We start from the raw sequence: 14,148 nt of genomic DNA, 5'->3' as shown, positions 1-14,148 counted from the left end.
TTCCCCACCCTTTCCCCTAAACAGGTCCTCTTTCCTAGAGGACACTTGATGCCATGTGTTAATTTAATTCAGAAACGTGTGGGTAGTAGAGCTGTACATCTCGTAAATAACAAGTACTCATATCTGCATTTTTAGTGCCTAGAACAGATCCACGTTAAATACTTAACAGACACTTGATGACTTGAATAAATCCAAAGACCACTTCATCCAAAGACGGAAAATTCCTCCAAAATACATATGAAATGTTCAGCCTTTTAAATCCCGATCATAAGACAGACATCATCTTGTTAAATGAACTGGTACGCCGCCACCCCCCCCCCAAGAAAAGACAATCTTCTCTCTGTAATTCTTTATTAAAAATACTGCTGTACACATAGAGACTGAAAACTGGATTCAAGAGGAATAACCCATCCTGGGATCATGACATTAGAACTTAACATACTGGTGCTTTTCAGGGAAGTTGCTGACATCCAAACCACAGAGCCAAGGTCAAAAGCAAAATACAAAGGTACCCTCAAAGATATTTACAATGAAGTAAACAAGCTAACCGAATTTAAAGCAGGTACAAAAGACTGAAATGACCAACGTACATGATTTCAAGGGTTGTCCTTTCTGTGCTTTTATCTGTCGTAACAGGAAGGTGTGGGAAGCTTATATCCTTAATTTGAGAACGCTCAGATATTAAAATCTTCCTATGAATTACAAAGACTTGCAGACAACCTCTTAAATGGAATTACACTATGGAAAAGAGGGCTCCCCCAAAAAACACCTAAGCAGAACTAAGAGTTCTAGTGAAAACCATTCCCAATAAAAACTAAATGAAAAATAAATACAAAACAAAGCTTAAAAAAATATGTATTACCTGACACCAACTGTTTTCTGGCTGACAATATTTACTCATGAAAACATATCAGCTGTCTACCTTTTATATTCAAACCAAGTCCTGAGGTTACTAGGGGCTGAAGCAAACTAGCACTTTTGATGCGAACGTTCTTGGGTTTGTGATCTGAACCTGCCTTGCAGAGGGAAGTTTGCTGGTCTAGACAGAATGAGAAAATCAAGCCCTATTTTACCCCTGCCCTTCCTTAGCTCTCACAAAACATTGGTCCAAAAATTAAATTTTCAAAAAGTTCCCAGACCCCAAAACTAAAATAGATGATCCCCTTTCATTTTCAAAGAAAACAATATTGGAAAAAATCTCCAGCCCGCTTATAAATTAAGCATTTCATATTTCTTCTAGAATACAAGTAGTTCTTTTTTGTACAAAAGAATTACAATATGATTTGTCAAAAAACATATAAAAAGACAGCTGCTCTTCCTCAAATACATGAGCTAATAATGATAAAAGACTCCGCATGTCCATGTCTCCAAGGTCGCAGTCCTTTGACGTAAAAAAGAACATCATGGTGGCAAACGTGAACTACCCTCGAAGGCTGAACGCCACGTTCTCTGAAAGTCCATCCCGATGCAACGCGGCAACTGCTCTTCTTGTCAGCGCCAGGGCGGCGCCACCCGACGTGGACCCGGAGACACTTGGCAGAGCCCGCAACGCGCGCCTGGCTCGTCTTCGACGCTCTCGGAGGCGGGAGAGGTGCTTTTTCTTGACGCGCGTCTCAAGGCAGAGAAAATCATTTTAAAGCTTATAAAAAGTGGACAGAGAACTATTAAAAACCTCTCCGAAAACGACGGACCTGTGAAGTTACTGAAACCGAAGACTGCAACGTCCGCTGCAAGTGCTTCCGAGGCTCCCCCGACCCTCCGCGGCTCCAACGCGCTCCGCTCCCCGGAGGCGCAGGGCGAGCACCCGGGGCTCGCACAACATTCAGTGCTGGGCAGGGACAGTCTCCACGACTGGTTTTTATGAAAGAAAATTCCTATGTATTTGGCAGTCTTCAGTATCAAAGTATAGGTATTTCATTAACTAGAAATTCCATGAATACCCAAGTTTGGCGACAACCACGGGTCCAAAGAGTAAGAAAGCGAAGAGGAGGAAAACCCCAAACGTCTGAGACTGGCTTACTCAGGAGTACCCCACATAGTGAAGTTATTATCAAAAGTACTGTTACTTTGGGCTAAGCAGAGGCTGCAAAGGCACAGCAGATTGTTATCCCTCAGATTCAGGCCGACGACTTCAGGCAGCTCTCGACGCCGGGCCGGGCCGGGCCGGGCCGGGCGGCGGCGGCCGCGCTCCCCTTCCGCACCTTCCGTCTCTCTGTCTGCATCCAGTGTAAAGTACCATCATAAAGCTGTGGTTCAGAGAACAGAACTTTATACAAACAAGGCGGGCTGGCAAGAGCCTAAAGCAATCGACGCCTCAACTTCAGGCCTTTAACACAATTTCTGAATTTTCTTCCATTAAAAAAAATGGCATACATGGAAATACATCTGATTAGCAGGGAAACGCCTCTTTTTTAAAAAGGCTCTGGCGGAATTTGGAGGAAAGAGCTCCACGGGCTCCTTCGGTTACTGTTTATCAGACCCTCATTCAGAGAAGATTTAAATCGACGGGGGCGGGGGGAGGGGGATTCATATCCACCAACGCACTGGTCGTGCTCTTTGTGTGTTCTGAAACACAAAACGGAAACACCAAACACAAATCTGCACTTGAAGTAACAGCGGGTGGCATACGGAGCTGGCATACAGTACTCTGAGGAGAATCAAGCACTAGACTGTACTCCCAGGAAATCACGGTGGTCAGGGCAACCCATCCCCCGAAGAGCACATTCCGCCCCCCTGAGTGACAAAAATGCTGCCCAAAATGTCTTTGCAAATGTTTCCCTTAATAAGTATACAATGTGGCAAAAGTTCAAAGATCCGAAAAAAGTCTTTAAAAAAATTAAAATTAGTGCATATACAAGTGGAAAAAATGAAAACTGGAACATCATTCCCCTCATGGGGCTCCTTAAGCTAAAAGCAGGTCTTCACGGACGTGGCCCCACCAGCAGCCACAGCGCCAGGGCAAGCGAAACATTCTTCCTTTCAAGTAACAGCGCACCTGACCCAAGTGCAAGCAGCTCTGCTCATCTTCTGCCTGTTTCCCAGACGTGACATGAGACGATGAGAACAGTTCAGCTGTAGTGCAATTTGCTCTAGGTTAAGCTCCTCAGCCATATCCCGCCTGTTTTTGTTTGTTTGTTTTTTCGGCAAATACTACAACTGACCATTTGCAGCTGCAATCAGTTCTTGAAAAGTATTTTCAAAGCATCGCTTTAAGTCACTGTAAGTCACAACAAGTACACTCTTCTCATCTCTGGAAATGAGGCTTATTTTTTCTGGCACACCAGCATCTAACTGAAACAGAATGAGACACAAAACAGAGTTCATACCGGGCAGAATCAGATGATCTACGTCATCTAGGTTAGTGGTCCTGGCGAGACTTCTACAGTTTCTGTCCCATCCCTTCTAGACACACAGACATGTCTTACGTCACTCAGCAGTACGCACACACCTTCCGACTCGGTGGTTTAAAACAACCCAAAACCCCCTTCCTCTATGCTGCCATCCACCTCTCAGGCTGAACCCGTTTGTGTCCTAGGCCATGCAGCTTATTACTATCTTCTAATTTTCTGGCATTACGAATTACAGTGCAATGGACCTATTCAGCGACTTAATTTTTTCTTCTTCTACAGAATTATTTCCTTAAGAGAAACACGTAAAAGTATAAATAACGAATTGAAAAGCATGAGTAATTTGACAGCTTATTACATAGCAAATTGCTTTCCAAAGGCCATGAGACACCCACAATCTATGAGTCGTGCTGATTTACCAGTAACTCCAAAGGAGTACCTTGCTTTGTTTTTTTTTCCTCTTTTTTTCTTTTTGCTTTTTAGGGCTGCACCCACTGCATATGGAGGTTCAAATTGGAGCTGTAGCCACTGGCCACAGCCACATGGGATCCCTAACCCAATGAGCGAGGCCAGGGATCGAACCGATATCCTCGTGGATCCTAGTCGGCTTCGTTAACCACTGGGCCAAGAAGGGAACTCCCAGTACCCTGCTCTTTTCATTTACATTTTAAATGACTGTCACCAAGTGTGTTCGTACATGTACTTCTGTTACGTCCGTTTGTGTGAATGCCAGTACACGGTCCTGATCAAATTCTCCTCTACCAGGATGTGAGGTCTTTATAAAGCATAAGTGTGACTCTTTTTGTCCACCAAACAACATCTCTTGTGAGAGTTTTCCCCTTTGTTTTCTTTTTTCTCCTGGCCGCATCCAGGGCAACATGCAAGTTCTTGGGCGAGGGCTTGAATCCAAGCCGCAGGTGGGACCCTCGTCACAGCTGTGGCAATGCTGGATCTTTTCACCCACTGAGCCAGGAGTCCCACGAGCACCTCTGCAGCAACCTGAGCCACTGCAATCATAATCTTAACCCACTGGGCCACAGTGGGAACTCCTTCTGTTAGTTTTCAATGTACACTTCCTTCCTTTTTCATTAATTCATTAAAACATGTTTAAAACTAATTCTGAAGGCACAACCTTTCAAATCATTTTACCATCTAATTTCTGTCATCACTGCACCAAAACCGTCTATGTAAAAATTTACTTTTTATCTCATCAGTATGGCCAGCCATCCTTTTTAATTTATTTATACACTCTCCAAACTAAGGAATTTGTCAATTTTTCAGATTTGGGATAAATTTTACTTACTCCTATTTATTTTATGAAGTGAAATAGAATTTTCCTCAAATTTTCAATTATCCTAATAGGAGTTCCCGTCATAGCACAGCGGAAACGAATCTGACTAGGAACCATGAGGTTGCGGGTTGGATCCCTGGCCTCGCTCAGTGGGTTAAGGATCCCACATTGCCATGAGCTGTGGTATAGGTCACAGATGCGGCTCAGATCTGGCATTGCTGTGGCTCTGCGTAGGTGGGCAGCTACAACTCCGATTAGACCCCTAGCCTGGGAACCTCCATATGCTGCAGGTGCGGGCCTAAAAAGACAAAAAAACTAAAAAAAAAATAATCAATTTATCCTAATCATCTTCTTTAAATAATCACCAATTTATTAGTGATTCATTCAATAATCTTCATCTAAGCTCTCTATCCACGGCTTATTCCACAGGATCTACTTGTCAGTGTTACACTCGTTCTGCATGTTTTTAATACTGGTGCTCTGACACTATGGATACTGTTTCTAAAATCCAGTATGCTATTCTTCACCCACTGCTCTCAAGACAAATGTTTTCCCCTTAACGGAAAAAGGCAAATGAAAATATAAACCACGGCAGATGAGCTCTCTGGCACAGAGTCTCGTTCTGTCTTAATGCAGGTGACTGGCAATACTCTCCCCCAAGAGTTTTAAGGAAACTCAAACACGGCCAAGTTTTACTTGAAAATAAACCACCACAGCGTCCTACCCGAAGGGCTGGCACATTAGGCCAACACTTCTAAACCATGAGCCATCCCAGGGACTCTCTCCGCTAGCACCTGGAATTGAGGGACAGTTTCGACCGGCAAATGTTTTCTCTCAAGGGCCAGACAGCAAAGGGGAGGATGGACTTCTGGAGAGCCACGCTGCCTCTGTAGTTCCAAGCAGTTCAGAAGGAAAAGGCACTCCTCCCTTCCCCCCTGCACTGCAGCTCTCTAGCCCTCTGGAACACACGAAGCTCACCTCTCAAATAAATGTACGATACAGCTCTACCTTCTGAGTTCACCTGATCACCTGGTGCCCCACTGATCACAGCTGGGCTGCTGAACTGAGCAGCACTGTGTGTCTGCTGGGGTGACACCGGACAAGGACACCCACAGCTACCAGGACGCGAGCCGATGACGTGCGGGACATTCAACGTGACTCACAATGACTTGGAAGAAAGGAGTTCAACGTTTAAAAAATACTTAAACACAAAATTATTTTTGACTTTCTCGCTCCTGGCTGTATTTGCTAGATATAACAAACTACATTTGGTAAATATGATACAGCGGGGAGGCAGTCATTCTGCAACATTTCATCACAACAAAAAGACCCACAAAGAAAAATTTTGAAATTATTCAAGTAGGTGTTAAAAAATCCTTCCATCCAAGAAATTGTTGTTAAGAAGGTACACCTAGCAACCATTAATAAAATGTCTTAGGCACGACAGCAGTCACTTAGTATCTGTAGACGATACAGCTCTATAAATTGTAGACAGCATTTTGATCTTAAGAACCCAGGTACAAATTACCTTGTTAAGACAAGAAATGATATGACTGAGGTCAATCCAAGGAGCACCCGCTTCTGTCACCTGATGGAAAAGATGATCCCTAAAGAGTTTCAACAGATAACGGTCTCCAGTCTCTGACCAGGTAGGATCCTTCTGAAACCTGGGGGAAGGTAATGTGTACCTCAGTAACGCAGGCTGGACACCGCACGGCTACGCGTTTCGACTTCCGACGCACAACTCGCTCGGCAGGCACCCCTTCCACACTCCTACTTGGCACTCAGTCCCCACGGGGCCCCGCAGGGCGGGACACGGGGAAGACGCAGGTGTCCTCAGGCCTCCTGGGGACGGGATCGGAGCGACTACCCTCACCCTCCTCCTCAGGGCTCGGGGAGGGAGAGGGGGTGGGATTTGCGCTCGCTCCTCTGGGGGCACAAAGGGCAGAGATGTTTAGGGATCAAAAAGGGGGCGACTTGGGTTTCCTGGCGTCCCGTGAGGGTGGGAGAGGGCGCTGCGAGGCGCTGCCGAACTGACCAGGGGGCCGCCGTCCCTTTCGGGGCCCCGCGCAAGGTTCGGGCCCGCGGGGAGTGACCGCGGAAGGCCGAGGGGCGCAGGTGCGGCCGCTCCCAAGAGAAGGCGGTGGCGTCCCGAAGAGAAGCCTGACTTCCTTCATCTGGGAAGCCGAGAGGGAAGGGGTGGACGCTCTGCCCCGAGGAAGAGGGCCCCCCGAGCCAGGGGCCCCGGGACCGCCGGGGACAGAGCCCGGAGCGCTGGAGGAACTGGAGCGCTGGAGGCGAAGTCCGCGGGCAAGGGGACCCGCCGAGGGAGGGGCGGCCAGCGAGGCCGGGGAGGCATCAGAGAAAGGGGGTGAAGACAGCACGAGAGGCGAAGCAGGCGTCAAAGGGGGCAGGCCGACCAGGCAGGCTGCGCCCTAAGAGCAGAGGTGGGGGCCCCTCCACTGAAGACGCTGATTCAACACATGGCGCATCTCTGCTCCTTCTCAAAACCCCACCACACGGACAAGAAATGTCTAAGAAAGGGTATAAACACACACCACACGGACAAAGGGACCCAAACCCCAGGGACAGACACTGCAGAGATCTGGAAGGTGGAGGCAGGCAGGGAGGCAGGGAGGGCAGACTTCGCAGAGACGAAGACCTGAATTCTAATCGCGAGAGGGTGGGTCAAAGAGAAGCTACAGGGTGCGAGCCACCAGAGAGGCTCGGGCACTGAGGCCATCAGAGTCCACGAAAGGGCAGGCGTGCAGACAGAGCTGAGAGGCTCTATCAAGGGCTAACAGACAGCCCTGCTCTCATCCCCCCCTCACTTCTGCCTGGCAGAAGCCTGCCAGCAATCTTCGTAGACGAGGCGGACAGAGAAGAGAAACTCCAGGTAAAGCGACACACAGGAGCCAAGAGACGGTGAGACCCTTTGACCACCACTGCCCCACTGCCTGGTTCCCCAAAGCTCGGCTGTGGGGTCACACCACAGACACAAGGTGGAAGACTCTTTCCCGGAGAAGCTGACCTACCCAAGGTAATACTGACCTTTGGGAGTCGACCAACGACCAACAAAAATCACACCTAACAGTGTCAGGCTTTATTACAATTCTGTATTCTCCGCCCTCACAAGGAGCTGCCCACTAACTTTTTAGGGCTTTTTTTTTTGTCTTTTTAGGGCCACACCTGAGGCATATGGAGGTTCCCAGGCTAGGGGTTGAATGGGAGCCGCAGGTGTGGGCCTACATCACAGCCACAGCAATGCCAGATCTGCGGTGACCTACACCACAACTCACGGCAACACCAGATCCCTAACCCACTGAGCGAGGCCAGGGATCGAACCCGCATCCACATGGATACTAGTCAGGTTCATTTCTGCTGAGCCACAACAGGAACTCCAGGACTTCATTTTTAATGTGAATGGACAGCCAAGGATCTGAACTCCTTTGGAGAGCAAAACAAAACAAAGCAAATTCTTATTTCCTATAAGATAGTTCAGGGAACAGAATAAAACCCAAATAATTTAAAAAAAAACATACCCACTAACTAAAAATCTGTAACTGACAACCTCAGAGAAACAGGAATTAGATGCTGTAAGACAGAAACATTTAGAAAGAAGAAAAGTTCTTAAAATTTTAAAATATGATAACAATAGCAGAAATCTAAAAATTCAGAGGACTAGGAAAAAAATTCTTTTAGACAAAAAAAGGTTGAGATTAATGCCTAGAAACTAGAGGGAAAACATACAGTAGGGAAAACATACAGTAGAGAAAACAGAAGAGAATGCAAAGGTCTAATACCTAAGCAATGGGAATTCCAGAAAGAGAAGAGTTTTCAAAGAAACACTAACACAACTTTCCATAACCGAAGGACTAAATTCCCAAGATTAAAAGATACACCTGCTGATTCATCAGAATGAAACACCCACACCAAGGCACAGTGTGGTGAATTTCTGTACATCAGTGATTCAAAAAAAAAAAAAAAAAGCCCTAAAAGCACAGAGGGTGGAGAAAGATTTGGAAAGAAAATGGCTTTGAGCCTGTAAGAGCTTTTCTTTTTCTTTCTTTCTTTTTTTTTTTTTTAAGAATTTGAAGCTATTACTTAACCATGTGGTAGAGGTACCAACACAACCACCCAAGAGAAATCAAAAGTACAGAAAATGGAGAGAGGAAATTAAACAATCATTCCTGTGAGACATTACTGTAGCTGGGGAACCCCGAAGAATCTACCAAACAACTGTGCAAACAATAACTACGGTATGCAAGTTCTAGAAATCAGTGATTTTCACATACACCAAAAGCAAGCAGTGCAAGAAGAGAGAATGGGGAGGGGTCTCATTTATAACAGCAACAGGAAAAATACTAAGACTAAACTAAGTGTGCCTAACTGTATAAACAACAACTTAAACGCTCAAGAATACTAAAACAGACACAAGCACATATGGTGACATGCACTGTCTGGGTTAATACAATTCCACACCTAAAAACACAGGTGCTCCTTCAGTTTAGTAATAAACTTAATAAAAATACCATGAGGTTTATTGAATCGTTTTAAGTTAACAAGTTGGTTCTAGAATTTATACAGAAAATTCACGTTTTAGGAAAGCAACAGAAAACAACGAAACGGAGATAGGAGCTAATACTACCAGACTGGAGAGGGCCAATCACTAGGACAGTGTGAGTGAGGTGAGGCCTTAGCACGCCAGTGGGGAAAGTTAGATTATGCAATGAACAGCTCTGGACCACTGAGCAGTAAGCCAGGAAGGGCAAGGAGGGGGATTCATACCTTACTCCTCCATAAAATCCAAATACATAAAAAACCGTAGCATGAAAAACCTTGAAACCGTAAGTATTCTAGAATAAGATTATTTCTCCAGAACCTTGGAGTAGAAGAGCCTTTCTAACTTTCTTACTATGACTTTTTTAAAATTCAAAAAGCGCAAAAGAAGTTTGGTCAATGAGACTGCATATAAAAATGTCTGCACGGGGAAAAGTTAAACAGAGTCAAAAGAAAAATGACAAACTACAAAGAAAATTATCACCAAGGGTGTATCTTTCCAGCTCCTATACATCAAAAAGATGGACCATCCGACTGGAAATAAAAATGGGCAAAGGATCTGGTCAGACATAAAGGAAATAGAAACGAAACAAAACATAAAAAAAAAAAAAAAAAAAAAAAAGATAGGTGACATGCTCATGAAGAGTAAATACAAAATAAAACTGTACTGAGATTCCATTTTTCAGCTATCAGGCTGACAAAAATCCACAAGGGTAACAAAAGGATTGCTGGTGAAGGACTCCCGTGCACTGCAGAGAGGTAAACCCTCACAGCCATCAAACTACCGGCACCAGTGACAGCGGGTACTGACCCAGCAATCAACAGCTGGCCTGTATTTATGCTCACGCAAAGTTGCGTACGTCAGTCAGCCCCCCTAAAGAACCGCTTATGCCAGCAAAAGCCTGAAAACAACTCAGATGCCCATCAGAAAGGACCTGGAGAAGTACCTTACCGTGTGTCTGCAGGACAGGCTGCTAGGACTAATTCATGGCCAATTTACACGGCTGTAAGTCAGGAGGAAGCAGAGCTAGGGGGCAAGAGCACGGACTCTGGAACCATACTGTCAGGATTCGAATCCTGACTCTGACTCCTATGCGACTTTGACAAGGTTTTTAGCCTGTGTCTCAATTTCTCTGTTGAAAGGCAACATTAACAGTGTCCACACCACAGAGCTGTTATGAGGACTAAGTTGGCTCATATTTGCTACCTACTGAGAATGGAGTGGGGCATACCCTAAGCACACCTCAACAGAAAGATTTCCAAAATACACTGTCACAAATTAAAAGTAATCTATACATTACTATCCATGGCTTTACCATCTGCACATATTAAAAGGTGGGGGGGACAAGAACATACGGTGGGAAATAAGGACAAGAGAATAATAAATGAAAGGCTGGTGGGAGGAGCTAGGGAGACTGCAGATAAGAGGCATCAAAGGTTTTCTATTTTCACTGCAAACCCTTTTTTACTTTGTAGCAAACTGGTTTGTATGATTATCACTTATATGTGGGGTCTTAAAAAAAGGATACAAATGAACTTATTTGAAGAATAGAAACAGGCTCTGACAACAAACTTCTGGTCACCAAAGGGGACAGGTGGGGTGGGGAGGGACAGACTGGGGCTTTGGGACTGGCACTGGCACACGCACACTGAGGCACAGGGAGTGCCTGGCCCACGGGGACCTGCCGTATAACACAGGAGACTCTACCCAACATTTTGTGATCATCTACGTGGGAAAAGAGTTTGAAAAAGAATGGATGTGTGCCCAGGTATAACGGAATCACTTTGCTGTACAGCAGAAATGATCCCAACCTCGTAAATCAACTTCACTAGAACACTGAAAAATCTACGCAAAGTATTTAACTAATAAAAAGAATCTTCTGAGGACTGTCTGAAATTATATGCCCAATCATACTATCGATAAGTCTGAAAGTAGAATAACAAAGACTCAAAGACTCAAAAACTGACCTTTCTCAGGAAGCTACGGGAAGGATGTGTGCCATTAAATCCAAAGACTAAACCAAGAACAAGCCAGGAGGAGGGCATGCAGCACAGAGGGAGAGACCAGCGGGCTCCCCGGGCCAGAGCAGGGGAGCTCCAGTCCCACAGAGCCAGTGAGGACGGGCTGAGGGTGCAAAAAAGCCGCCAGACAAGAACAGAAGGACCGAGGCTCCGGGGCCATGGCTCTAAGGGGGAGGAAGAGAAGGAACTGACAGCTTTCCTCTTTGTGACCACACAGAAAGGAGCTTTATAACCCTGGCTGAGAGTCTGCAGTGACCTGGGGGTAAACATTTTCTCACTTGACTAATTTAAGACCATTATTTAACACCAGGAAAACAAAAAAACAAAAAGCAAAAGAAAGGACACGGAATCATGGTTTACTGTGTGGTACAGCTACGAACACTGTGTATCTTGTTTTAACGATGTCAACACTGCATCAAGATTGATCTCAAACTTCCCAGGCCAGGCACACACGATGTGCAGGGTGGTCCAGGGGAGGGGCTGTGAGAGACAGAGGCTGTCTTTCACGGGACAAAGTCCTTAGTTAAATACGGAAGTAAAATCAAGGGACAGCACTCTCAGTGTCTATTTCTAGACAAAGAAATGCCAGAAGACCCGGCTAAGAGTCTTCTTTAAGTGGCTTGACAGTCCTGCGCTCTTCATTTAGAACCATCACTGGGCAAAGTGCTGAGTTTGTGAACTCTGTGGTCAAGCAAGTCCCTCGAGCCCTATTTATTACCCTATTTATTAGCCTCCTCGTGCCGCCATCGACAGGGGTAACAGTCGCGCACTGTGACTCAGACAACGGTCACAAGAGCCACGCTACTGTTGCACCCACCTCTGACATCAGTCTTGCCTCTAGCGTGAATGTATGATTAACGTTAACTCACAAACAAGGCAGAACTAAACAACAAACAGTAAGGTGGCGATGGCCTCCCAAGGCCACTGATGTGACAGTTCTAAAAATGCACTTTAATAACAAATAAAAGGCATGCAACAATCAGAAAATGTCTAAAGCATCTATTCTGACCAAGGTAAACGGGACTATCAGGCCTCAAATGTGAGGCAGAGGAGAGGCAGTAATGACGGTCAAAAACACGTGCCCTGGCAGGCAAACCGCAACAGGGCTTCCGGCACAGTGTGTTTTCTGTACAGGTACGTGTGTAAAATCCCTCAGGAAACCACACCGAGCTTGTGGTTAAAAACAGCATCCTCATGGCTCACACCAGGCTTCAGGTCATTTCACACGAGAATGTCTCTCTTTTTCCAAATAAAACCAGTAAGAATAAAGTATACTCATTCTTTGTATGCAAAACAGTGCCCTCGATTGAAAATATCTTGTAAAATACTGTAAATCCTTACTCCGGCCTCTCATTGATGGTTCCCAATTTTGCTAGAAGCCTAAACAGTCTTCCATTCTGAACCTCCTATAAAACATTTTAAAGAGAGAGAGAGTATTAATGTTCCAGCTAACTGAATATAAAAAGCACACGTTTACAAAACTGGTATCCTTTACCAATAGTACTTTTATTTTTTTTTTATTTTTTAATTTTTTTAATTTATTTATTTTTTTTTTGTCTTTTTGTTATTTCTTTGGGCCGCTCCTGCGGCATATGGAGGTTCCCAGGCTAGGGGTCTAATCGGAGCTGCAAACCCCGGCCTACGCCAGAGCCACAGCAACGTGGCATCCGAGCCGCGTCTGCAACCTACAGCATAGCTCATGGCAACGCCGGATCGTTAACCCACTGAGCAAGGGCAGGGACCGAACTCGCAACCTCATGGTTCCTAGTCGGATTCGTTAACCACTGCGCCACGATGGGAACTCCACCAATAGTACTTTTAAACAATAAATCCAAACATCCCCACCTCCTGGTGATACTTTTGAATACAACATGTCCACTTCATTCAACAATAATACTCAAGAAGATTATGCAGCTATCCATTTTTAAGAACTGTTGTTCACTTTTTTTTAAATCAGGATTGTGACTCATGACTATAGCAAAGCCATGAACAAAAAGAACAGCACAAACGCCCAGCGGACATACGATAAGAACACTGGACCTCAGGTTATCTGCAAACACCCTTCGCCCCCTGTGTGCTGCGTTCCGCAGGTATTACTGTGTTTTGTGTCAAGTGATGCACAGAGATGCAGGTGTGTACACACTCCTTGAACTACACACTTTACCTTCGCAAGGTCTTCCTCTATGACATCGTTTCTCATTTGAGCAGCATCCAATTGAGTATAAAATCGAGCACCAATCATGGGCATGATGTCATTTACACTTCGCATCCTGTTTTGGTCAGTCAACAAGTATCTAACCAAAATAAAGAAGGGTCACTTGAATGCCAAGCATGCAGTTTACAAAACAACACAACCCACAAGCACACAGGCACTGCTGCTGCCAAATGTTAGTGTGCACAGTTTTGAGAAAATTTTTTCATGCAAGTCAAGTTCATTTTTAGAAGCTTAATAATTACATTTCTTTTCTCTGGAAAACGTTAAGAGCCTATGGGGAAGACTGTAAAAATGTGCCTTTCTCTAACTTTTTCATACGACTATGAAAATGAGAAAGGAAAGCTGGGTAGAGTTACACTTACCACATTTCCATTCTCAAACCCTCTGCGCAATAGTGGGAGACAAGAGGTTTTTTGAGGGTGACGTGGTGGCTGTAGGTGGGGAAATTTTTCCACTGCTCTTCAAAAGTAGTTTCTGAAACTAAAACTAGGCCTTTCATTTTGATAAGTCAAACAGTCTAAGCTTTTCAGGAAACGTGTCTCCTGCTCTGCGATTTCATTTACCAGCTGTGGGGGACTATTTATTTCTGAGCAGTCTTCATGTACTAACACACATCAGAAAAGATGGATTCAATCTCGTCTATCGTTGTAACTCAGGCAGAAGACTGTTACACGTTTCAAAGGGTTACCTGTCAGAGCACAACGATTATCAGC

General features: G+C 45.1%; 1 protein-coding gene across 45 annotated transcripts in view; it reads right to left on the bottom strand.

Moving 5' to 3' along the window:
* Positions 1 to 337: 337 nt before the first annotated feature.
* PAN3 (poly(A) specific ribonuclease subunit PAN3) overlaps positions 338 to 14,148 on the bottom strand; it is a 127,585-nt gene continuing 113,774 nt past the window's right edge. For 25 of the 45 annotated variants that reach the window (XR_014819044.1, XR_014819046.1, XR_014819041.1 and 22 more), the window contains 4 exons: positions 13,385 to 13,514; positions 12,562 to 12,626; positions 6,167 to 6,305; positions 338 to 3,291 (listed from right to left, as the gene is read on the bottom strand). Coding sequence is in view for 36 of the 45 variants with exons in the window: in XM_005668294.4 (XP_005668351.1) it covers positions 3,151 to 3,291; positions 6,167 to 6,305; positions 12,562 to 12,626; positions 13,385 to 13,514 (475 nt within the window). In the remaining 9 variants the exon portion in view is untranslated. The remainder of the gene's footprint in view (positions 3,292 to 6,166; positions 6,306 to 12,561; positions 12,627 to 13,384; positions 13,515 to 14,148) is intronic. The other 20 variants (XR_014819042.1, XM_005668299.4, XM_084981311.1 and 17 more) reach the window with 3 other exon arrangements.

Source organism: Sus scrofa, chromosome 11, assembly GCF_054392235.1.
Source record: "Sus scrofa isolate SSC_HxYL_T2T_F1_AM1 chromosome 11, Sscrofa_HxYL_maternal_Yorkshire_Landrace_v2.0, whole genome shotgun sequence".
In the NCBI taxonomy this organism is placed as follows: domain Eukaryota; kingdom Metazoa; phylum Chordata; class Mammalia; order Artiodactyla; family Suidae; genus Sus; species Sus scrofa.
Note: the sequence above shows the minus strand (reverse complement) of the source record. Positions and strands in the feature narration are given on the sequence as shown.